This window comes from Pleurodeles waltl, chromosome 4_1 (genome assembly GCF_031143425.1).
Source record: "Pleurodeles waltl isolate 20211129_DDA chromosome 4_1, aPleWal1.hap1.20221129, whole genome shotgun sequence".
In the NCBI taxonomy this organism is placed as follows: Eukaryota; Metazoa; Chordata; class Amphibia; order Caudata; family Salamandridae; genus Pleurodeles; species Pleurodeles waltl.
In genome coordinates, this window is record NC_090442.1 from 658,611,231 (window position 1) to 658,638,319 (window position 27,089).

Here is a 27,089-nt window from a genome sequence, read left to right on the forward strand (position 1 = left end):
TGAACGTGCGTGCGGACAGTCTCAGTCGCCATTTCTCGGCAGACCACGAGTGGCGTCTCCATCCAGATCAAGTCCGTATAATCTTCCAGAGGTGGGGGTTTCCTCGGGTAGATCTGTTTGCCACTCGAGAGAACGCGCATTGTCCGTTGTTCTGCAGCCTCCAGTATCCGATGCAGGGAGCGTTGGGGGACGCGTTTCAAATAACCTGGTGCGGCCAGTTGCTTTACGCGTTTCCTCCCATACCCTTGATTCCTCGAGTATTGAGGAAGATTCGCCAGGACCGGGCTCTAGTCATCCTAATAGCTCCGGATTGGCCAAGGAGGGTATGGTACTCCGACCTTCTCCAACTCTCAATGTGCCCTCCGCTCCGTCTCCCTTTCAGGGCAGACCTCCTCTCGCAGTCGCAGGGGCAGGTTCTACACCCCAACCTCCAGAGTCTGCACCTACATGCCTGGAGATTGAACGGGGCAACCTGAGTTCCTTCTCTCTCCCGCCTGAGGTAGTGGATGTTATATTAGCGGCCAGGCGACACTCCACTAAATCTATCTACGCTAATAGGTGGTCTAAATTTGTTGCGTGGTGTGGAGAGAGGCAGATTGATCCTTTGCATTCTCATCTATCGGACGTTTTGTCTTTTGCTCTGTCTCTAGCGCAGAAAGGTTGTGCAGTGGCTACCATTAAGGGTTATTTATCGGCCTTGTCAGCCTTCATATGTCCTCCAGACCAACCATCTTTATTTAAATCCCCTATTGTTATCAGATTCCTGAAAGGTCTTCTAAATAAATATCCTCCAAAGCCATTCGTTATGCCGCAATGGGATTTGTCCTTGGTCCTGACTTTCCTTATGGGGTCCCCTTTTGAACCTATGCATTCTTGCCCCTTAAGGTATTTGGTTTTAAAAACAGTCTTCTTGATAGCTATAACATCAGCAAGGAGAGTGAGTGAGTTGCAGGCCTTATCAGTAAAGCCTTATACAACTTTTTATGGGGATAAGGTGGTGTTGAGGACCAAGGCTGCTTTCCTCCCGAAGGTTGTTTCACCCTTCCATTTGGCTCAGGCAATTACTTTGTCCACGTTCTATCCTCCGCCTCATCCTTCCAAAGAGGAAGAAAGACTGCACCGTCTGGACCCAAAGAGAGCGTTGAGCTTCTTTATTGATAGAACAAAGGATTTCAGGCTGGAGGATCAGCTGTTTATTGGATACGTGGGCAAGAGGAGAGGAAAGGCAGTCCACAAGAGAACACTATCCAGGTGGGTTGTTCTTTGCATTAAAATCTGTTACTCTTTGGCAAAGAAGGATCCTCCTGAGGGCATTAGAGCTCATTCCACCAGAGCTAAGTCGGCCACTTCGGCCTTGGCCAGGGGTGTTCCTGTGGTCGACATCTGCAAGGCCGCAACTTGGTCGTCCCTTCACACTTTTGCAAAACATTACTGTTTGGATTCTGAGGTTAGAAGAGACGGCCATTTTGCACGGTCAGTGCTGCAGGATTTCTTGGTTTGACCATTTAGGCACCCACCGCCGGGCGTGGTACTGCTTTGGGACTCTATTCATTAGGTGAGGAATCCACAGGTAGTTGTATCCATCAGAAGAACGAGTTACTTACCTTCGGTAACGACTTTTCTGGTGGATACATTAGCTACCTGTGGATTCCTCACGGTCCCACCCGCCTCCCCGTTGCCTTTCTGGTCTTACCAAGTAATCCTTGAGTGCGCTCCTCTTGGTCTTTGAGGGTGCAATAGATGTTATATATAATATATTTATATATATGTATATATGTATATATCTTTGTGTATGTACTTGATGTGTATATATATTTTAAAAAAGAGAGAGTTATATATATATATATATATATATATATATATATATATATATATATATATATATATATATATAAAAGATTTAGTTATTCATGCAATGTTGTGTATTTTTACAATATAATGGGATGTTGCCTTGCTCTTTCATTGCATTGCCTGGTTGTTCTCATGCACGTAAAAAATGATTGGTACTGACGTCCGCACGTCGTCGAGGACCTCTTATTGCCTGTATGACGTCAGACGGCGTCGCGTGGGCTAGAGTGACGTCCTCGTCGACGTGCAGAGACTAGTAAGAAGATTTCCGTCGAATGCTGGCTCCATGGGAGTATTCATTAGGTGAGGAATCCACAGGTAGCTAATGTATCCACCAGAAAAGTCGTTACCGAAGGTAAGTAACTCGTTCTTCAAGCTCTTTTACTCAAAGGAGATATAGGACTTGCCGCTCAACAATATCAGTAGTGAGGAGTATACAGGGAGTGCAGAATTATTAGGCAAATGAGTATTTTGACCACATCATCCTCTTTATGCATGTTGTCTTACTCCAAGCTGTATAGGCTCGAAAGCCTACTACCAATTAAGCATATTAGGTGATGTGCATCTCTGTAATGAGAAGGGGTGTGGTCTAATGACATCAACACCCTATATCAGGTGTGCATAATTATTAGGCAACTTCCTTTCCTTTGGCAAAATGGGTCAAAAGAAGGACTTGACAGGCTCAGAAAAGTCAAAAATAGTGAGATATCTTGCAGAGGGATGCAGCACTCTTAAAATTGCAAAGCTTCTGAAGCGTGATCATCGAACAATCAAGCGTTTCATTCAAAATAGTCAACAGGGTCGCAAGAAGCGTGTGGAAAAACCAAGGCGCAAAATAACTGCCCATGAACTGAGAAAAGTCAAGCGTGCAGCTGCCACGATGCCACTTGCCACCAGTTTGGCAATATTTCAGAGCTGCAACATCACTGGAGTGCCCAAAAGCACAAGGTGTGCAATACTCAGAGACATGGCCAAGGTAAGAAAGGCTGAAAGACGACCACCACTGAACAAGACACACAAGCTGAAATGTCAAGACTGGGCCAATAAATATCTCAAGACTGATTTTTCTAAGGTTTTATGGACTGATGAAATGAGAGTGAGTCTTGATGGGCCAGATGGATGGGCCCGTGGCTGGATTGGTAAAGGGCAGAGAGCTCCAGTCCGACTCAGACGCCAGTAAGGTGGAGGTGGAGTACTGGTTTGGGCTGGTATCATCAAAGATGAGCTTGTGGGGCCTTTTCGGGTTGAGGATGGAGTCAAGCTCAACTCCCAGTCCTACTGCCAGTTCCTGGAAGACACCTTCTTCAAGCAGTGGTACAGGAAGAAGTCTGCATCCTTCAAGAAAAACATGATTTTCATGCAGGACAATGCTCCATCACACGCGTCCAAGTACTCCACAGCGTGGCTGGCAAGAAAGGGTATAAAAGAAGGAAATCTAATGACATGGCCTCCTTGTTCACCTGATCTGAACCCCATTGAGAACCTGTGGTCCATCATCAAATGTGAGATTTACAAGGAGGGAAAACAGTACACCTCTCTGAACAGTGTCTGGGAGGCTGTGGTTGCTGCTGCACGCAATGTTGATGGTGAACAGATCAAAACACTGACAGAATCCATGGATGGCAGGCTTTTGAGTGTCCTTGCAAAGAAAGGTGGCTATATTGGTCACTGATTTGTTTTTGTTTTGTTTTTGAATGTCAGAAATGTATATTTGTGAATGTTGAGATGTTATATTGGTTTCACTGGTAATAATAAATAATTGAAATGGGTATATATTTTTTTTTTGTTAAGTTGCCTAATAATTATGCACAGTAATAGTCACCTGCACACACAGATATCCCCCTAACATAGCTAAAACTAAAAACAAACTAAAAACTACTTCCAAAAATATTCAGCTTTGATATTAATGAGTTTTTTGGGTTCATTGAGAACATGGTTGTTGTTCAATAATAAAATTAATCCTCAAAAATACAACTTGCCTAATAATTCTGCACTCCCTGTACAGCTTATACTGTCTGATTCCCAAAAAGGACGGATCTCTGCTTCCAGTCTTAGATCAACAGCCCATAAATTATTACAGCCTGCCAGAGCTTTCCATATGGTCAGTCTCCAAAACGTGATCCAGTTTCTCCAGCAAGGTGACTTTCTCTCAGCCCTAGACTTAAAGGGCACCTGCTTTCACATTCCAATACATCCTGCACATCGCAAATATCTACAATTTTTGATAGCACATTACCAATTTAAAGTTCTCCCATTTGGAGTGCATATTGCACCTCCACTGTTCACCAAATGCCTAGCAGTGGTAGCAGCACATTTATGCAGACAAAACATCCATTCCTTCCCATATCTCGACAATTAGCTTATCAAAGCCAACTCTCTTCCTGTCTGTCAACACCACACTCAAAGTACAGTAAACATTCTCCATCAGCTAGGCTTCACCATCAATTTCCAAAAATCTCATCTTCAGCTTGTACAAGTTCAACCATAGGTAAGGGGCTATTCTAAACACACAATTAGGATTAGCCTGTCCCAGTGCAACAAGGTTTTAAAAGTTTCAAGCGCTGCTGACACATTTCCACCCCAGTGAATAGCTCACAGTCAGAGCCATCATGAGTCTACTGGGTATGATGGCATCATGCATCGTCATAGTGCCACGTGCACAACTACACATGCGTCCGCTCCAGGAATGTCTGGCACGACAATGGTCTCAGTCACAGGGTCAATAAGAGGATCTAGTGTTGATAAACAGCCACCCTTACCACTGTCTGCAGTGACGTAACACAAGCAATCTGTTAAAAGGGCATCCGTTCCTTGACCCTGCTCCCACATCATCATGACTGCGGGCACATCAGTGACAGACTGAGGTGCTCACACAACCTCACCAAGGTCTCTACATCAGCTACCTAGGGCTTCAAGCTGTTTACCTAGCATTGAAAGTGTTCCTACCTCACCTGTTTGGCAAGGTTGTCTTTGTCCGGACGGTCAATAGGACATCAATGTACTAGCTACAAAAACAGGCGGGGGGGGGACACATCCTCTGCAGTTATCACACCTATCCTAGACCATTTGGTGCTGGGCTTTACATCACAACATTCATCTGTTAGTGGAACATCTTCCAGGGACCAACAACAATTTTGCAGATTTCCTCAACAGGATGCGGCAACAAGTCCACAAGTGAGAACTCTATCCCCAAAGTCCTCCTTCCTTACTTCCACAAGTTGGGGTTTCCACAAATATATATGTTCGCAACTGCAGACAACACAAAATGTCGAGCCTTTGCTCCAGGTTCCCACAATCCAAGGGCAATGCTCTATGAATCAACTATTCAGTGATATTTGCCAGTGCTTTTCTGCCTCTCCCTCTTTTTCTGTTTCTGGTTCGGAAGCTAAGGCAAACATCTCTGACACTCGTACTAGTAGCTCCCACATGGACTCAGCAGCCATGGTTCACAACACTACTTGAACTTTTAGTAGTTCTTCACGAGAAGCTTCCCCTCAAGCCGGACCTTCTCACTCAGAACCATGGAGAAATCAGGCACCAAAATCCCAAGGAATTCAACCTGGCAATTTTGCTCCTGAGATCATAGTGTTTAGTTACCTAAATCTTCCACCTGAATACCTTTCTCAAGGAAGCTCACAGACCTACAACTAGAGCATGCTATGCAGCTAAATAGAAAGGATTTGTCTTTTACTGCTATAATAAGTCTGTTGCTCTTTTAATGCTACTGTATAAAGCATTGTTTGCTACCATATCAGTTTACAGCTTTCTGGCTTTGCGTTCACTTCCATGTGATTACATTTGGCTGCAGTTGATGCCTATCTCAAAATAGGCAACACTTGTCTTCGTTTAAAGTACCAGTCATCAATGCTTTATGGGAGACCTTAAAAGAGTAATTCCACCTAGAGTTTCACCTCCACCTACGTGGAATCTTAACACTATCTTTAAAAGACTTATGGGACCACAATAAAGGTGTCAGTGAGCTCCAAGCATTAACCCTAGAGGAACCTTTCTTCCAGCTACACAGGGATGGGGTTGTTCTTCGCATCAACCCCAAATTCCTTCCACAGGTGGTCTCCCCTTTCCACTTTAACCAATCAGTTGAGTTACCTGTATTATTTCCTCAACCATACTCAGTGGCTGAAAGAGCTTTTCATGCATTAGATGTTAAAAGAACTCTAGTGTATTACATTGATAGAACTAAAGACTTTTGTAAAACCAAAAACTGTTTCTTGCTTTTTCACCCCCTCAAAAAGAAAAGCCCATATCCAAATCTGACATTGCCAGGTGGATAACTAAATGCATTCAAAGATGTGGTGCCAAAGCCAAAAGGACTTTACCTGCGCATCCTAAAGAACACGCTGCTCGCAAAATAGGGGCTTCCAAGGCTTTCCTGGGCAATATCCAACTAGCTGACATGTGTAAAGCAAATACTTGGTCTACTTTGCACACTTTCACCAAGCATTATTGTGCGAATGTTCTAGCACGCCAACAAGCTAATGTAGGTCAGTCAGTGCTACGTACACTTTTCCAAACAACTGCAACACCCACAGGTTAGCCACCGCTTTTGGAGGGCACTGTTTTAAAGTGGTTGCAAAGCATGTGTATTTACAGCTACACATGCCTCAAACAAATTATGTTACTTACCCTGTAAGAATCTGTTCATAGCATGTAGTGTTTACGTGTGCCCAACCTCCTCTGCGGACCTCTGTGACCGTTGTGTTTCCCTTACCTTTTTTCGTATGCCTGGACATCACTTTAATTACACTTACCTTATACTCCATTGTCAACCTCCTGCGGGACAGCAATCTATCATGGAGTCGATGCCTATGCTCATTATCACCAAGAGGAGGAGTCGCTCCAACTTGTGACTCTAAAGACATCTTAGAAGAAAAATAACTTTCTCACATCCGGACCCAACGCATTGTGACTCAAAAAAATATACAATTAAATACACAGACCATCATAAAGGAAAACTATCTGAGATATAACCCTTCAGCCACACCGGTGGTATTTTCTCTCTTTTAGATTCTATGACCCCTTACTCTCCTTTAGAAAGGTTACACTGTTAAAAAGAAGATTCATTTTCACTTCCATTAGAAGGGTCACATTCCACAGAAAATAAATCTTTGCTACTAACTTCCTTGTCTGTACTAATTGGTGCATCTAACACACTCGCACTGTCATGTTCAGGTACAGTATCTCCAGTACCATTTCTGTCAGTATTGTTTACATCAAACACATTATCCATTCTAAATTCATTATCCGAAGTATGATTTCTTGTGGATGAAGGAACGTAGCATTTAGCTGTTCTTTTAAAATTTCACATTCTTACATCAGTTAGTTGTACAGCATTATTTAACACTTTTTTGACTTCCATTGGCTTATTTTTTAACGTTGCCTATTGTCCCACTACAATTTCACTTTTCCTTGTTGCATGTTTGTTGTCATGCCAATCCTTACTTTTGGATTGCACAGATTCCAATCTCTCTTTTGCTGACCATTGTACAATACTGGATTGGAGCTCCGTCCCAGTATGTACTTGGTCCTTGTGTTTCTCCCTCTAATTAAAACAAAAGGCGACTGCCCTGTCACTTCACACAACCCTGAAAGCCCAAACCATTTTCACCACTGGAACCTCCAATGCATCTTGGTTCGGGACTGCACACTGAACAGTGTTCTTTATTACTCGGTTGAATCGTTCAACCATTGCATTGCTGTTTGGTTTGTACAATGCAGTTGTCCTGTGCTTAATACTCTTTGGTTTTATTTGAACTGCACCCCATTATCATGGCGTGATCTGCAAATTCTGCTGGAGTGCGCATGATTCTTCTGGGCTTGGCATTGAAGGAGTTTATATATATATATGTGGGTGTGTATATATATATATTATCCAGCGGTCGACAATAGGTAGTTATAGTTCGTTTATCACTGAAAAAGTATTTGTTGACTTGGCTATATCTTTGGCGCCATTTGATGAATCTTCATGAAATCTTCCAAAAAAAGTGTGCTCAAGGGACTACTTGTACATGGAAAGTTTCAGGCTTATCCGTCAAGTGACTACAGCTGAACCGCTTGAATGAATTACACCAAATTTGTCAGAAAGGTAGCTTTTGATCCAGAAAGTAGCCATTTGGTTTAAATCTGTTCAGTAGTTTTTGAAATATTAAAAGAAAACCACATTTGTACAGCTAGAGGTGCTAAGGCTTCGCAAATCCTTCCATCTCGTGCAGAGATCTGATTGGCTGCTAACCAGGAAGTGTTGGGAGCCATTTTGAGAGTCTGCTTCAGCCGAGTCTCAAAAACAAATGTCAAAAGAAAAGGGAGCAGGTTGCATTTACCCTAAGCCCCTAGCCTTGGTGCAGGCCTCCCCCTGGCACTCTGCAAGGGCAAAAAAACTTGTATTTATTTTAATTTCACGGTGAAAATCAGTGTATTTGTGAATTTTGCAATAATTAAAAAAAAACATTTAAAAAGCAAGCGTGGCCTCCCATGCTTGGTTTTAATTCTGTCCCCCGGATGGGCCAGGTCTGTACATATTTTCCTTATTAAGGAGGGCAACGCATGGGGCCCCGTGCTCAGGCTGTTAAAAGCCCTGGGGACAACCATCTCCCCGGGCCTACCTGTAAAAGCTATGCGGGGGGCACGTGGACCCTCCCTACCTCCGTCCTTGAGCCATTTATGGGCCTGGGGGCTTCCACCCCCTGGCTAACTCCTGAGGTGCTGAGCTGTAACAGCTCCTGTCAAGCAAAAGCAAAGACTCCGCTTTCAGTAAGGCAAAGACTGCTTTTAGCAAGCGGGAGCTTTAAAAATGCTCCTGCTTGCTGAAAGCTGAGTTTGCATCTCTTTCCCTGCCTGCTAACATGCGGGGCATGGAAAGAAATGAAAAGACACACAGGGAGCTGCTATTTAAAGCATCTCCCTGCGTGTTGGAGCAATGCCGGTTGACGCAGGGGGCATTCAGTCTTCCCCAGCAGATCCCATAAATGTTTACTGGGTTCCCTGGGGCTATTTTAAAAATATGCATGGGGGGGTTTTAGGAGGCTGCCCCATGCATATTTTTAAAATAGTCCTGGGCAGGTTGTGGTCCTGAGGCATAGTTTTAAAATGTAGCGGGAGGCAGTGGTTCCCGTAGCCTGAGGGGGATGGAGTCCATATGTATATATGAGACAGAGAGCGATAAGATAGATATGTTTATTTGTGTGTGTGTGTGTATATATGTTTAGACTGTGCTACTTACACGTCTGTTCCTCTAAATATAGTGACGAGATGCTCAATTAGTAAGTGGGTATTTAAGAGAGTCACATTAGGGAAATCCACAAAGGTTAGTGCCAGTAGATTGGCAAAGGAAATTTGCCTATCGCAGCAATGGTTTTCTGGTGTTAATATATTCAATAGAATTGTGCACTTTAAGAATGTAGAATAGTGAACTTTAAGAATGTTATACAGTGAGGTGGGTAGAATATGAAGGCTTTTTTTTTTCTTCATTCAACTGACAAATGTTGAAGTTTTTGGATACTCAGTGGAGAGTCATGTTGAAGTGTTGTAAGTGGCCGATTGCTGTTTTTTAATATTGAAGCATGCTGAGTAGGACTTTTGCTATTATAGTAATGCATGTGTTAAATGTGTTTTGAATCTTTCTTTTATTTTATAGGAAGCTCGTAGGAATACTTTAATAAAGGACACCATGAGAGAACAGTGCATTCCAAATTTGGTGGAATCTTGGTACCAAATACTCCAGACATCTCAGCACACAAATTCAGAGGTGACCTGCCAGTGCCTTGAAGTGATAGGTGCTTATGTCTCTTGGATCGATTTAACCCTAATAGCTAATGAGAGGTATGAATCTATCCTATGCATAAGTATAACAATAATGGGATTTGGAGAGGGAAATGGGGGAAGAAATGATGTTGAGATCAGAGCTTTTTGCAGACACGTTTCTCATTACTAAACGACACATGAATTTTGAGCAAGCACAAGCTGTAGTGCTATTCCACGTACCAGGAAATCAAAATGAGCCTTCTGTGCCTAATATTCTTTTGCACTAATTTCTTACTGTTTGAGTTATATTTACACTCAAGCGTTCATTTGAGTATCCCTGCAAACACCTATTAAATGTCAAAACGTCAGGAGAGAAGTCTTACAGCTAGGACTTTGCTAAGGGAGCGGTTGAATTGCAGAGTTGCTCATCAATAGATTATTTCACAAGAAGAGAACTAAAAGTGTATTTTATTCTTTTTTTATAAAAAGTGGAGAGGCCATAACTAACTTGTGGTCATCCTGATCCATAATTTAGTTGTTAGGTGATCTCATTCAGGTCTTTCTCTAATGCCTCTAAATTCACAGTAACCAGAGTATAGTAGTTACGGAACTACAGCGCTCCATATTCAGGGGTGGGGAATTTGTATCTCCCGACGCCCGAGACATGATGATTCCTGCCGCAGACAAGAAGTTTTAATCTGTACTTAGTCCGCCGGACAAGCAGACATTCTGCTAAGCTCTCCTGCAACTTATACAAGCACTGAGTCTGTTATTTCAAATTGCATGCTGAAAATGTCCCGAGTGCTTATTTTCATAGGTAAATACGTTAACCATAATAGGAAGAGAGAGAGCTTTGAGCACTCCTGTTCACAGCTAAAAAGCGAGGTGAAAACAGATCGTCTAGTTATTGGTTGTGGGCCGACACACTAAAAATTACATGCTGTAAAATGCCTTCCGAGAGTGAAACAATACCCCGTTGCGTTCCCCTGAGGTAGGATTGAAGTGGGAAGTATCAGATGCCCGGTCCCTGCATGTTTGAAACACTGTGGCAAATCTAGATGAATTCCTTGCTGCAGGCCATTTACAATGAAAATCGGAAGAAAAACGAGAGCACAAGAAGCCCGTGATCACAGTGACTGCCCGGCTCGCATGCCAAACAGCTGACAGTGAGTATGCTGCTTAACAGTGGCTGCCGAGAGTTTTCTGGCGTGGCCCGATTTGTTGATAGGCGGCATGATGAAGAAGGAATTGTGAAGTAGGTTACAGGGCAGGCAACTCTCCTTGTCAGGGAACCGAAGGTCAAGAGAGCACGAGTTCCCGAGTGTGGTATAGCACGAGTTCCCGAGTGTGGTATGCCTGCTGAGCAGCAGGGGCTCCAGAATGCTGTCACTTGCTGGAAGTGGAATAGGCAAACAAGATGTAACAAGTGGATGTCAAGTACTAGTTCAGAGAATGTGTTCGGATTTGCTGTTCAAACCATCATGGTGTCAAAAATACCACATTTGTCACCCAGGCAAACGAGGGGAAGCCACCATGAGTGGGGGTTGCTGTCAAATGTTTGAGTGCTTTTAGTGCCAAGGGTCGACTCTGGCTCTAAGAGCCTTGCGTGAGCCAGGCCTTAAAATATTTGTCATGGCTATCATGCAACAAACATGTCAGAATATGACAGTGTATTCACAACTCAAAAATTGTATATCCTTAACACAAGAAAGCTTTTCAGCATAGTGCATCAAATTATATCACTTCATTGAGAGGCATTTATTAATTTGCGAGTTTTCAAACACGCACATGAAGTGCTGATGACAATGCTATGAGGAAACTCAGATGCAAGCCAGTAATCTTGTGCACCATACATGTGACCTTGATTCTTATTATACTTACAGCACCATTATAGGCCACTGAATTAAGAACGAGAGGTTTTTGTGGAGAGAAGGAGGCTTGGTGAAATAAAGTATTTGCCTAGGATAAAACAATTTGATAAAGCGGGGAAGTGACGATTGATCCTGGTTCCCAGTTTCACATTGTACAATTCAGCAACTAAATAGCTATTTCTTTCACCTACCTAGAAGTAATGCTTTGTACTTAATTCTTATAGAATACGATTAGAGCGTCTGTGATGGGAATAATCCAGGTTATATTTTTGACTGTTTTATACGAATATACGACGAAACAACGACTGCAAAAAAAACTACTGCTTTAACAACGAGGTCGGAACACCGACCTCGTTGCTACTACTAATGATTTTACCACGAATGCCTTAACAACGATATTTCGTTGTAAAGGCATTCCTGATAAAATCATTAGCAATAGGCACCATTCACCCTACATCCCTCACCCCACTCCCCCAACCCCACCCCAAAACCTAAAACCCCCTGACCCCTCACCCACTCCCCAAAACCAAAAACGCCCCACCCCCCCAACCCCACCCCAAAACCTAAAACCCCCTGACCTCCCACCCCCTCCCCAAAACCTAAACCCGCCACTTACCTTCACCAAGTCCCTTCTTTGTACCTTAACCACGCATGTTCGTTGTTCAGAACATACGTAGTTAAGGCACAAAAAAACGAAGTCGTGGTTAAAAAAAGCGTTGTTGCGCTTTCGTTAACCACGACCTTCATAAAAAAAAAAGTCGTAAAAAAGGATGTTTCCCGTTTTATCCAGCTCAAATCTAACGCAATGAAATAACATTTCTTCACAACAGACATAGACCATGCGCCACCTTTTTTCATCACAGAGAGATTTGCTGGGATTCACAGAATGCTGAGCCGAGGCTGAATTTGAACCTGGTTCCACATATTGCATGGTTAGCAGCTGTAGCCAATAGTCCACATCGCCCCTAATAAAAGTTGGCTTGTCTGAACCTGTTGCCATGTTTTTTTCCCCACTTGCACTCGGTTCACACCCAATTAATATTGTGGCATGTTTACTATGTTATTTGCAACTGTGTGTGCTTCATTGAGAGCTTTAAATCGATATTTTAGCTACCATTGTAAATGTTTTATCATCCTGTCATCACTGCACAGGACACGTTAATTAGCTTCTATATTTCCCTGACTAGACCTGCGCAGCTCTTTACAACACACCTCTAAGATCGGTGTTACTGTGGGGGCAGGTTGCAGGACTGCTGGAAGACTTGAAGCAAAGTGGGATCGTTAGAGTAAAGCGGCTGCTGGACAGACCTTCTATTAGATAAGCACAAATAACACTGGGTAAAGAAAAGTGGGCAATCTGTGGTGAAAGAGTTGAAGGCAAGGGAGTTGCAGCTGTTGACAAGCACAGAGGGAGGGGATTTTGGAGTCGAGGTGAAAGAAAGATACTTGCAGCCTGTGGTGGGACTGGAGGAGAGGTAATGAAACCTATTGTGAGAGTGGTGAAGAAGAGGACAATTGCGGAACCTGTAGTAAGATTGGACATAGCGCATGCAGCTGTTGGAGGGGAGAGTGGCGAAGAGGGGAATTAAATCTGTTGTGAGAAAGGTGGGGAAGGTTGCATACATATTTCTGTATTTCTTCCTGTATGTATGTATGTATGTATGTATGTATGTATGTATGTATATATATATATATATATATATATGTATATATATATAAAGAAAGTGCTGTATGTTAACAGGAAATTTATTAAACCAATGTTGTGTTGTGAGAAAGCAAGAAAGTATGATGGATCCTCAGAGTCAATGGAAGAGATATGGGCTCAGAAGTCAGAGAGTGAAGGGTAAGTGGTTTATGCCTATGGCAAGAAAACAGCCTGGGAGATAAAATGCTTCTCTAAGAGGATTTGCACGGCAGCCTACTAATGCAGCCAAGAGGCTGAGATGGACATGTTTACTTTGGAGGCTGTTTTAATGCATCCATGCAAGCCCTTCTAGTCGATTTGTACGGTAGGTGGGACAAGTGTATTTCTTTACAGGGCTAGAAGATTACTGTGGAACTTTGTCCTTTAGACAAGTAATTTTTTTCAAAAATTCCACACCCCTGTAGCCACAGCATGAACTCTCCATAGGGAGAATAAGATCTACCATAATTATGTCTTTAACTCATAACAAACCATCACTTTTGGGATTTGAATACTGCCCTCATAATTAAGGCCAATGATGGTAGTTCTTTCACTAATAATCAGTGTGTGATTGGATTCTCTAAAATTAGAGCTTTACAACCTTGAGATACTAACAGCGTTCAAATCTCATTGGTTTCCCCAATGAGTCATGAAGCCTTTTGCAAAAAATGTATTCCTGTTCTGCATTAAAACAAGTTACTAAAAGGTGTATGTAGAACGTTTAGTCGAACACATTTTTGGTAAATTGTCTGCACATAGTTGACATTTGCTTAAACTTTGTGAATGTTCACGTATATTTCATTTCAACATTTAGGAAAAGGCTTGGGCGTCACTGTTGTTATTTTAAAACTTTTTTTCTTTTTCTTTTTTAATTAAGCCTTGATAACCTCGCTAAACAAAGCATGTAAAAGGTAATCCCATGACAATGCACGTTACAAGATACAGAGACTGGGTCTGTGTAAGCACTTGAGCCAGGATTCACACAGGTCAATGGCAAACAAAAGTGATGGCTGGAACCCCCCACCAGTCTCCGTCATCTAATTTTCCTAGCTCCACTTCCCACTTGTTCCTAAGGGCTTCGAGGGGCACATGGCCATTGGTTAGCAGTGTCCTGTAGATTTGAGAAATTGCATGTGTCCTCAGTGGGTGCCGCCAAGAGCCTGAATTCCAAAGGGGGCTCGTCCTCAAAAGGGGACTGCAGACAATGGAAACGCTGGATGTCATGGAACTCGTATTCTTGCTGGAGTTCCTCAAATTATGGCATGCACCCAGGATCCCAGATATCCCCCAGCTTGGAGATGCCCAGAAGATCCCATTTTTGAAAGGCCTGCAGCTTAGTTATATCCTGCATTTGGGCGGTGTCCCACAGTGGTGTTTCTGATGTAAGTTTCCCCCACCAGCCCAGTGCTTGGACGACCTCTTGCCAGATTTGAAGAATTGTCTCTGTCAGTATAGGCCGACAGTCCCAGCCATGCTACCCTATAGTTCCCTGGGATCTCCCCTGGCTGTCATGGTTCTCCTGTCCTTCGTTCAGTGAGGGTTCCCCTGGGCCCCCACTGTTGATTGTGCTTGCTGGTGTCAAGGGCTTTATGAAGGGACTTGAAATATTAATTCATCAATTTTTCACTGAAATCCTTATTAAATGTGTTAATTTGGTCCTGGAAACTAGTACCGTATCGCTTTTGGAGTTTAGAAGCATAGGCCTTAATAGTACTACTTAGAAACTGTTTTTCTGATATTAGTGTCTTCAGCCCGGAAGATTGCCCTTTGATTTGTTCTGACACCTTACAGTAAAGTTAGTGATTTTGACCTTCATACCATTTGAGGGTTCACATGTCCATCTCAATCAAACTGTATCCTATTGATCTGATTTCCTTAAGTTTTCAGCAGTGCCTAATTTGAGCTGGTGGTTGTCGGTGAGGGGTGCCAGCACTTGTTTTTGGGGACCGTTGTTTAATTCTCCACATCAGGCATTTTCCAAGATCAACAGAGGGAAAAACACACAAAACGAAAAGACAGCGGAAGAGAAGTACAGAAAATATGTCACCAAGGGAGAAAGCAGGATACTGTAAGAGTGAAACAGTAGGGCAGGCAGTGCCTGTCATTGAATTAAAGGGGTGTGGGATGGATTCAGGGCTGCGCACCCTTGCTATTTGCGCTCTGACATTTTATAACATCAGCTGCGGGTGTTATTTTAGAAATAAAGCACTGTTTTTCAGAAATGTTTCGGAGTGCATTTAAAAAAACCTTTTACTAAATAACAAAACAATCGAGCTTCAGATCAATGCTATGCATTTTGTGGCTACAACCCAGTGATAAAAAACAAATCTAACCACAGATTGTACATTGTATTAGGGAGTTTTACCTATTGTAAAAGAAAAAACTTATTTTACCAAAGATAATTCACCTGCTGTTGCTTTCCTGTGGAGATCTGTGTGGCTGCCTGGCTGGTTACTTTGTACAGCCGAACTCCATTTTAGGGGGCTGATAAAAACAGCAGTGCCATATTTGCCAGAGCAGTTTTCGAAAACCATTGTAATGCATCCCCACCCTACGAATCTACTGGCTTTCTTGTTAATATACTGCTTTGATGTTTCTTTGTTTCAAAAGTGTTCTGATCCATAAAATTGTACATCTGGCTAGATTACTTACACTGGCAAACTGTGACCCTAACTGAAGTGTTCTTGCACTTTGCCATCTTCCATCGTCTGTTATGAAGCTATGATGCTTCAGGTGCAGTTTGATGAAAAGGAGATCTATTGGGGAAAGGCCTAGAGGGGTTTTCTTTGGCTGAATCGATAGGCTCAGTAGGCAACAGTATTCAGAAGCATTCTATGAAGGGCCATTAAAACACTGGAAAAAGGTACCCTTTACCTATTATCTCTGACTCCTATGGTATTTCATGTGATGCAGGCCTATGGTTATTTCCTTTGGAGGGTTGGAAGTTTGTCTTCACAAGCCTTCTGTAAGATCTGTTTGCATTTCATTTTCTCCCACTGTTCACTGCTGTCAACCACCTCATGAGATGGAACCTTGTGAGTGCTAAAGTAATGTGGCAGTAGGTGAGAAATGGAACTCAGATATACAATTTTTGTTTTTATGCTGTAGTTAAAAAAGAACAAGCAGTAGATCGCTACACGTGGTTTGATTTTGAAACATTGTGTTTTTATAAAAATTGTTTCACAACACTAACTTGTAAGCAAGTCTAAAACTTGGTCAGTATGGCCAATATAGGGTCACCCAGATCATCTCTCTCTTCAGTGTTCATCACTGCCTTCAGTTACAGTGTTATCATTTAATCAAGACTATTTGAAGATGCTATGATCTGTCATCAGGCTTTTAAACTAGATGCCATGGAAATCAAAAGAAGTGTGATATCTAAATGCTAAAAGGATAGTCTTGGAGGTGACTAGTTTTATTTCTTGCTTCCTTGATAATTACAACTTTGATTTAACTAAATAAATGGATATGAGAATGCTCTAACTGTTACGTAAAAAGACAGAGACTAGAGATATGATCCAACGTGCCTTTTCTATTGTTGCATTGTTTCTTTTTAATCTTAAACATTAAGGTAGCTTCAGTTATGAGTCATTGGTTTTATTTTCAGTCTGACTTTTTCATGGCTATTATATAGTACTCATAATGAACATCTAGGTTCACACAATCACACAACCTGTTTGTATTAAATGCTTAGTTCACTTGCAATCATGTTCAACAAATACTTGAAGTACTCCAGTGACTCACTAAAAACTGAAACTTTTGGTTGCTTTATCTACAGGTTTATTAATATACTGCTAAGTCATATGTCCGTAGAAGTCCTACGTGAAGAAGCCTGTGACTGCTTGTTTGAAATTGTGAATAAGGGAATGGACCCAATTGATAAAACCAAATTGGTGGAATCTTTGTGTCAAGTGCTTCAGTCGTCTGGTTTCTTCAGCATTGATCAGGTTAGTTTGACACATTTCTCAGCGTAACGATTTACAGTCCCTTTTCTTCAAACCTCAGAATTTTATCAAATTAGCAGAGATTACTGAAAATGCAATGTAAAGTCCATATGCAGGGTTGGATTTCTATGGACCACACATAGGCAAAACGTCCTTGCAGTTTCCTTAGCTGTGATGATTTTATTGCCATGCAGCTCTCAGGTTGACAGAGGTGGTCATTCCGACCTAGGCGGGCGGCGGTTGCCGCCCGCCCGTCGGAAGCCGCCTGAATACCGCCCCGCGGTCAATAGACCGCGAGGGGTATTCTGACTTTCCCGCTGGGCCGGCGGGCGATCTGATTCAGATCGCCCGCCGGCCCAGCGGGAAAGCGCCTTCCACAAGGAAGCCGGCTCGGAATCGAGCCGGCGGAGTGGAAGGCGTGCGACGGGTGCAGCAGCACCCGTCGCGCTTTTCAATGTCTGCGATGCAGACAGACTAGGCTGTTGGGCCCTGTTGGGGGGCCCCCAGGGGCCCCAAGACGCCCGTTCCCGCCGGCCAGGTTCTGGCGGTAAGAACCGCCAGAGCCAGGCCGGCGGGAAGGGGGTCGGAATCCCCATGGCGGCGCAGCATGCTGCGCCGCCATGGAGGATTCCCCAGGGCAGCGGGAAACTGGCGGGAGACCGCCAGTTTTCCCTGTCTGACCGCGGCGTTAGCGCCGCGGTCAGAATGCCCTTAGGGGCACCGCCGGCCTGTCGGCAGTGCTCCCGCGCCCGTTGGCCCTGGCGGATTGTATCCGCCAGGGTCAGAATGAGGGCCAGAGTGCCTTAATGTGAAAATAGCAAAGGGGAATGTTTTTTCTGTTTCAAGCCTACATGGCAATCTCTGCTGATCATATTTCCCTATAAGTATTGGACTTAAAAATATTGATTAAAATAAAAATAGGGCATTATGGTTTCCTCTGTTAAAGAGAACACAAGCTAGACAGGGCAAAAATAAGCTCTCTCCACAACCTTATTTTGGTAGGATGCTGCCACACAACAGAGACTTTTTCAGCCCAAGCCTCTTGATATTATTCCCTGCTGGGGTTGATCAGTGATCCTTAATTCCTAAAATCCCAAGTTTTCTTTCAGAGAAGTATTATGATGAGAAGGGTTGTGATGTGCTTTATGGCTTTCCTAAAGCTGTCACCAATTTCTGCAATGGTAAAACCCCTCCTGTATTTTATGCATAATGTATTGGTGTTGTAATAGTTATTCTGGACTTATTTGTCGGCACATTGTCATATTATGTAGTTCTCACATGCTTCTAAGATATTTCTGCTCTGCCCTTCCTTCACCTTGCCTAGATTCCCATTCTTCTACCGTCCTGCTTTGTTGTGTGAACCTCATACTTAAAGGTAGCTATTTTATTGCAGGAGGAAGATGTGGACTTTCTAGCCAGATTTTCCAAACTTGTGAATGGAATGGGGCAGTCCCTAATAATTAGTTGGACTAAACTGATAAAAAGTGGTGATCTGAAGAGTGCACAGGAAACCCTACAGAGCATTGAAAGTAAAGTACCTCTCATGCTGCGGTTGCTCGTACATGAAGACGATGACATTTCTACCAATATTATTGGTTTTTGTTACGACTACCTGCACATCTTGAAGCAAGTATGTTTAAATTTTTTTAAATAAAGGTGAATAAAAATGTAACAAATAGTCATATTTTCATCATAGTAACTGTTTTAGCATGTTTTTATTTTCTCTTCCTTCATAATGTTTACCTGTAATACATTTTTTATTAAATATTTTGAAAACCACATTCTGTATTTTATCTGCATTTTCATTGTGCATACATGAATGTGACAGTGACCAACAAAGCCTATACACATTTATGAATAGGTGTCATACCTTGGCACAATAACTTTACTTGAATGAATAGGGATGATGTGGATTTAATAAATAAGCAAAATAAGGGTTCACACTGTTGAAGGTGTGTGTGGCAAAAGTTTAGCTGTGACTTAGTATGATGCCTTTTTATCAGTAGTTCTTAGTTGGAATGCATCTAGGTTCTGCGGGGTTAGTGCTGAGATAATGGGATATTTTAGTTAGGGGCTTGGAAAAACAACTGAAAGCTTCTGTTTTAGCTCTTGTAACCGTTATTGAAGAATATAGTGATTTTGAGTGACTCTTGTTCCAAAGAAGGTACTCGTGCTCGCTCTCCTTCCCAAAAAGCATATAAAAACTTCAAAAAAAGGTCTGAATCTTTAAGAATTTTTATCCCTTCCAAGTGTGGATGAACCTCGTGGTAATACCACCTCCTACCTGTACATATCAAACAACCACTCCCAGTTCCTGTGTTTTCTTCTCCTTCATGTAGGACTCTAAGCCTTGATTCTATGGGGTAGTACCTTTGTCTCATTTGCTGTCTCCCTTTTTTTGGAAAGAGTATATTTTTTATTCACAAGAATAGAAAAATGTTCCTCTCTTTGTTGCACGTGTTGTTCCCGTCTGGCTCTAGGCAGTGCACCAGATGCAACTGGTAGTGCTGATGGATGACCCACACAAATTGTCTGTTTAATGTATGAGGACCCAGCATCTACCGAGTTCCTGTTTCTAAAGTGTTGTAACTCATTTGAAAATGTTGAAGAGCGGACTTCTGTTGGTGTCCAAGTAGGGACCTTTAATTGAGGATGCCTTCAACTTCCTAGGAGGATATAAGGGGTCTAGCTAAGAGGAACTTGGCACCAGGCAGGTGAGCGTTAGCAGCCCCTATTGGTGCTGGTATCAGATCACTGTTACTAGACCCAGAACATCATAAGCAGAAGGGAGCTCTATGGTTGCATGCATGTTCTTTCCACTCATCCGCGGAAATGTATCATGTTGGAATCCTTGGGTTTCTGTAGTGCCAGATGTGCTTTTGAAATTGTATCTGATGAAAAAGGTACCTCAAATGTGTGTGCATGCTCCAGAACTCAACCATACAGACATGGAGCATTTGGGATAGTTCAGTATCCCAGAGCCAAATGGCAAAGGTCATATTAAACACAATCAATATTGTTTTGCATTACACTGTTTACCTCCTGTAACTCCTTTGTGTACAGTAGAGGTTTTCCAATGTCTTTATCCGGAGAGGAAGTAATTCACGTTTGATTAGTTTGAAGGCCTTGTAAAAATTGTCACAAAAGTGATTATGCAGTCTTTGTCATCTGACATATTTCTTAATCCGGCTTTTGCAGCATGATTCTTTTCTGGATTCACATGCTGTGCATTATTCTGCCATCTAGTGGTTGGGTCCATAATTTTCTACTATTTCACCAAATTGTTTAGCCCATATTCTTTTTCTACCTTTCTTTGTTTGTGGGCTTAGATGGAACCTCAATGTGATGTGCCCTTGTGACCTTATCCTACTTCCTCTGGATTTTCCCACCTTAGTTCGCCATCTTCAGATTCTATTTTTTTCCACTGTTGGGTTTGGATGTTTTGTAGAAACGTTTTAAACTTAACCCCTTAGCTGCTGGGCCTTCCCCCCCCAGTGCTGAGCCCTTTTTTGGCTATTTGGGGTAGTTCGCGCTTAGGGCTTCATAACTTTTTGTCCACATAAGCTAACCACGCCAAATTTGCGTCCTTTTTTTCCAACATCCTAGGGATTCTAATGGTACCCAGAGTTGGTGGTTTCCCCTGGAGGAGACCAAGAAAATAGCCAAAATACGGTGAAAATTTTGTTTTTTCCAAAAAAATTGGAAAAAAGGGCTGCCGAAGAAGGCTTGTGGTTTTTTCCCTGAAAATGCCATCAACCAAGGGTTTCTGGTGCTGAAATCACTATCTTCCCACCTTTCAGGAACGGGCAGACTTGAATCAGAAAACCGAATTTTTCAACACAAATTTGGCATTTTACTGGGACATACCCCATTTCTACTATATTTGGTGCTTTCAGCCTCCTTCCAGTTAGTGACAGGAATGGGTGTGAAACCAATGCTGGATCCCGGAATGCTAAACATTTCTGAAAACTAGACAAAATTCTGAATTCAGCAAGGGGTCATTTGTGTAGATCCTACAAGGTTTTCCTACAGAAAATAACAGCTGAAATAAAAAAATATTGAAATTGAGCTGAAAACAACAGCCATTTTTCTTTATGTTTTACTCTGTAACTTTTTCCTGCGATGTCAGATTTCTGAAAGCAATATACCGTTTTGTCTGCTGGACTCTTCTGGTTGCGGGGATTTAAAGGGCTTGTAGGTTCATCAAGAACCCTAGGTACCCAGAGCCAATAAATAAGCTGCACCCTGCAGTTGGTTTTCATTCTATACTGGGTATACAGCAATTCATTTGCTGAAATATGAAGAGTGAAAAAGAGGTATCAAGAAAACCTTTGCATTTCCAAAATGGGATCAAGATAAGGTTTTGAGGAGCAGTGGTTATTTGCACATCGCTGAATTCCGAGGTGCCCATACTAGCATGTGAATTGCAGGGCATTTCTCAAATAGACGTCTTTTTTACACACTCTCTTATATTTGGAAGGAAAAAATGTAGAGAAAGATAAGGGGCAATAACACTTGATTTGCTATTCTGTGTTCCCCCAAGTCTCCCGATAAAAATGATACCTCACTTGTGTGGGTAGGCCTAGTGCCCGCGACAGGAAATGCCCCAAAACACAACATGGACACATCCTATTTTTTTTATAGAAAACACAGCTGTTTTTTCCAAAGTGCCTACCTGTAGATTTTGGCCTCTAGCTCAGCCGGCACATAGGGAAACCTACCAAACCTGTGCATTTCTGAAAACTAGAGACCTAGGGGAATCCAAGGAGGGGTGACTTGCGGGGCTCGGACCAGGTTCTGTTACCCAGAATCCTTTGCAAACCTCAAAAAGTGGCTAAAAAAACAAGTTTTCCTCACATTTCGGTGACAGAAAGTTCTGGAATCTGAGAGGAGCCACAAATTTCCTTCCACCCGGCGTTCCCCCAAGTCTCCCGATAAAAATGATACCTCACTTGTGTGGGTAGGCCTAGCGCCCGCGACAGGAAACGCCCCAAAGCGCAACGTGGACACATAAAATTTTTTGGAAGAAAACAGAGGTGTTTTTTGAGAAGTGCCTACCTGTAGATTTTGGCCTCTAGCTCAGCCGGCACCTAGGGAAACCTACCAAACCTGTGCATTTCTGAAAACTAGAGACCTAGGGCAATCCAAGGAGGGGTGACTCGCGGGGCTCGGACTAGGTTCTGTTACCCAGAATCCTTTGCAAACCTCAAAAAGTGGCTAAAAAACAAGTTTTCCTCAGATTTCGGTGACAGAAAGTTCTGGAATCTGAGAGGAGCCACAAATTTCCTTCCACCCGGCGTTCCCCCAAGTCTCCCGATAAAAATGATACCTCACTTGTGTGGGTAGGCCTAGTGCCCGCGACAGGAAACGCCCCAAAGCGCAACGTGGACACATCAAAATTTTTGGAAGAAAACAGAGGTGTTTTTTGAGAAGTGCCTACCTGTAGATTTTGGCCTCTAGCTCAGCCGCCACCTAGGGAAACCTACCAAACCTGTGCATTTCTGAAAACTAGAGACCTAGGGCAATCCAAGGAGGGGTGACTCGCGGGGCTCGGACCAGGTTCTGTTACCCAGAATCCTTTGCAAACCTCAAAAAGTGGCTAAAAAAACAAGTTTTCCTCAGATTTCGGTGACAGAAAGTTCTGGAATCTGAGAGGAGCCACAAATTTCCTTCCACCCGGCGTTCCCCCAAGTCTCCCGATAAAAATGATACCTCACTTGTGTGGGTAGGCCTCGCGCCCGCGACAGGAAACGCCCCAAAGCGCAACGTGGACACATCAAAATTTTTGGAAGAAAACAGAGGTGTTTTTTGAGAAGTGCCTACCTGTAGATTTTGGCCTCTAGCTCAGCCGGCACCTAGGGAAACCTACCAAACCTGTGCATTTCTGAAAACTAGAGACCTAGGGCAATCCAAGGAGGGGTGACTCGCGGGGCTCGGACCAGGTTCTGTTACCCAGAATCCTTTGCAAACCTCAAAAAGTGGCTAAAAAAACAAGTTTTCCTCAGATTTCGGTGACAGAAAGTTCTGGAATCTGAGAGGAGCCACAAATTTCCTTCCACCCGGAGTTCCCCCAAGTCTCCCGATAAAAATGATACCTCACTTGTGTGGGTAGGCCTAGCGCCCGCGACAGGAAACGCCCCAAAGCGCAACGTGGACACATCAAAATTTTTGGAAGAAAACAGAGGTGTTTTTTGAGAAGTGCCTACCTGTAGATTTTGGCCTCTAGCTCAGCCGCCACCTAGGGAAACCTACCAAACCTGTGCATTTCTGAAAACTAGAGACCTAGGGCAATCCAAGGAGGGGTGACTCGCGGGGCTCGGACCAGGTTCTGTTACCCAGAATCCTTTGCAAACCTCAAAAAGTGGCTAAAAAAACAAGTTTTCCTCAGATTTCGGTGACAGAAAGTTCTGGAATCTGAGAGGAGCCACAAATTTCCTTCCACCCGGCGTTCCCCCAAGTCTCCCGATAAAAATGATACCTCACTTGTGTGGGTAGGCCTAGCGCCCGCGACAGGAAACGCCCCAAAGCACAACGTGGACACATCCAAATTTTTGGAAGAAAACAGAGGTGTTTTTTGAGAAGTGCCTACCTGTAGATTTTGGCCTCTAGCTCAGCCGGCACATAGGGAAACCTACCAAACCTGTGCATTTCTGAAAACTAGAGACCTAGGGGAATCCAAGGAGGGGTGACTTGCGGGGCTCGGACCAGGTTCTGTTACCCAGAATCCTTTGCAAACCTCAAAAAGTGGCCAAAAAAACAAGTTTTCCTCACATTTCGGTGACAGAAAGTTCTGGAATCTGAGAGGAGCCACAAATTTCCTTCCACCCGGCGTTCCCCTAAGTGTCCCGATAAAAATGATACCTCACTTGTGTGGGTAGGCCTAGCGCCCGCGACAGGAAATGCCCCAAAACAGAACGTGGACACATCACATTTTTTCATAGAAAACAGTGCCTACCTGTGGATTTTGGCCTCTAGCTCAGCCGGCACCTGGGGAAACCTAGCAAACCAGCACATTTTTGTAAACTAGAAACCCAGGGGAATCCAAGATGAGGTGACTTGTGGGGCTCGGACCAGGTTCTGTTACCCAGAATCCTTTGCAAACCTCAAAATGTGGCTAAAATACCACGTTTTCCACACATTTCGGTGACAGAAAGTTCTGGAATCTGAGGGGAGCCACAAATTTCCTTCCACCCAGCGTTCCCCCAAGTCTCCCGATAAATATACCTCACTTGTGTGGTTAGGCCTGGTGCCTGCGACAGGAATAGATCACACAACGGTCAATGTTGGTCCTTACGTGAGGCAGCTGTTGACCCTGGGGTGATCCATTCCTGACACAGGCACTAGGTGTAGGCACTCAAGTGGGGTAGTGTTTTTATCAGGACAGGTGAGGAGTCACTGGGTGGTAGGAATGTTGTGGATCCCAGCATATTCCTGTAGTTTGTGTGACAGAAATGCGAGAAAAATAGAGTTTTTTCTCAACATTTCAGCTTTGCAGGGTATTCTGGGTAAGAAAACTTTGGGGAATCCACACAAGTCACACCTCTGTGGACTCCCCCGAATGTCTAGTTTCCAGAAATGTTTGGGTTTAGTGTGTTTCTCTATATGGCCGCCGAATCCAGGACCAAAAACACAGGTGCCTGCCTTACAAAACCAGTTTGTTTTGCCATAGACAATTTTGATGTCTCCACAATATGATTTGGGTGGTGGAATTTGGGGCTGAACTAAATTGGTGAGCTCCCAAGAGAGCACTCTCTCTCTGCTTGCCGCCGCATTCACCTGCTCTCTGGGTTGGCCTAACCCACTATTACCCAGTTGCACGAACAGCTTGCGAAGGGACAGCAGGACTGTCCTCATCACCTCCCTCATAATGTACTGGAAGAGGAGTTTTCGAATGGGACTCCTCTGACTGAAAAATCACTCCCAGAGTCTGCGCCATTGTCCTATCCCTCAGATGCTGTCTCAGTATCTGATGTCTCAGTCTCTGATCCTATGTCAGAGCGGTCCTCTATAACCCGAGTGCAGGCAGCAGTCATCCATCAAGATGCCATCTCTGCTATTGGCTAAACTGTTGCTCTAAAACACTAGCCTACGTAGACAGTCACAAAATCGATGGTGTGTGTGAGATACGTGCAACAGTAGAGGCCACCTTACCTGCGCTTCTTCCCTCAATCAGCACGTACTTTCAAGACACTCAAAAAACACCTTGTCACATACCATTCGTCACAGTCTTTAGCACCTCCTGCGCCCAGTCCAACAATCATTATTGGTGCTCCCACTCCCTCCTCCTTGGATTCCCTCATTACCACCCAGCAAAAGTGCCCTTCATCTCTCCATAGACTTTACTAATGTACTCAGCTATTTACATAAAATACAGATGTGCTCTTTGCAGTAGGCCTATAAACCTTCTGCGCTTCTTTATGGCACTAAAACTGCCACTAGACAAGTCGGACCCTTTTCCCCCCAGGGAAACCACACACATATTGACAAAAGTGATGTATATATGACAGCCAACCACCTGAAACTCAACTCAAGCAAAACCGAAATAATCCTCTTTGGCCCTCACCAAAAAAACCTGGGACCCCCCATGGTGGCCCACCACGCTAGGCCCTGCACCCACCCCCGCCAACTACGCACGCAACCTCAGCATCATCCTAGACTCCTCCCTCTCTATGACCCAACAAATCAACGCTCTTACCTCCTCATGCTTCAACAAACTCCGTATACTGAAAAACATTAAAATGGATCCCCACAGAGACCAGAAAAACTGTCACTCACGCACTCATCAGCAGCAGGCTTGATTACAGAAACGCCCTCTACGCCGGCACCACTCTAAAACTCAAGTGCAAACTACACGCATCCAGAACTCAGCAGCACGACTCATCCTCGACCTCCACCGACACGAACACATCTCTCCACACCTCAAATCCCTCCACTGGCTCCCCATTGACAAAAGGATCACCTTCAAGATCCTCATCCTCACACACAAATCACTCCACAACACAGGCCCTGCCTACCTCAACGAGAGTCACCTTCCACACCCCCACACGAAACGTCCGTTCAGCTGACCTCTCTCTCGCCTCTGACCCCCGCATCAAACACACCACCACCGGGGGCAGATCCTTCTCCTACATTGCACCCAAAACATGGAACGCACTCACAACTCACATTCGCAAGACCCAAAACCTACTTCTTTTCAGGAAGGGCCTCAAAACCTGGCTTTTTGAACAGTGAACCTCCTAGCCCCTTTCCCTCCCCCCCGTCCCCCCCCCCCCCCAGCGCCTTGAGACCCTCACAGGTGAGTAGCGCGCTTTATAAATCTCTTTGATACAGATCTACCTATATATATATATATAAATATATATCTACATAGATATATCTATAGATATATCCATGTACCTAGATATATCTATCTACATAGATATATATATATAGATATATACATATATTTTTTTTTAGTTGTTGTATGGTTTCCTTGGGGGCCAAAATGGCCCCCAGGGAAACCCTACAACATCTAAAAAAAAAATTGCCCCCACAGGGGGTCACCCTGCCCACGGGCGACACCCTGTCATTTCATTTTTTTTTTTTTTTTTTTTTTTAAATCCCCTGGGGGGGGGGCGCCTACCTTTTTATTTTTTTAGGAAAATTATGCCGGGGGGGGGGGCGGCCCGTTTTCCGGGGGGGGCTGCCCCCCAAAAGTGAAATCCCTGGTGTCTAGTGGGGTTTCCTGGCCCCCGATCGCAGAAACCGTTTCAGAAGGCCTCATAAGAAAGGGGAGACTCTCCCCTTTCTTACGAGGCCTTCTGAAACTGTTTCTGGCCCCCGATCGCAGCACAGCTGCGATCGGGGGCCAGAAACAGTTTCAGAAGGCCTCGTAAGAAAGGGGAGAGTCTCCCCTTTCTTACGAGGCCTTTTCAAAATGTTTCCTGACCCCCCCGATCGCAGCTGTGCTGCGATCGGGGGAGCCAGGAAACCTGAAAGTGTTGT

At 43.8% G+C, this 27,089-nt stretch overlaps 1 protein-coding gene across 1 annotated transcript in view; it reads left to right on the plus strand.

Annotated features, from left to right (window-relative positions):
- XPOT (exportin for tRNA) overlaps positions 1-27,089 on the plus strand; it is a 710,192-nt gene that overhangs the window by 286,234 nt on the left and 396,869 nt on the right. Inside the window, exons 7-9 of the mRNA XM_069229126.1 lie at positions 9,500-9,684; positions 16,940-17,108; positions 18,499-18,735. Of these exons, the coding sequence (XP_069085227.1) occupies positions 9,500-9,684; positions 16,940-17,108; positions 18,499-18,735 (591 nt within the window). The remainder of the gene's footprint in view (positions 1-9,499; positions 9,685-16,939; positions 17,109-18,498; positions 18,736-27,089) is intronic.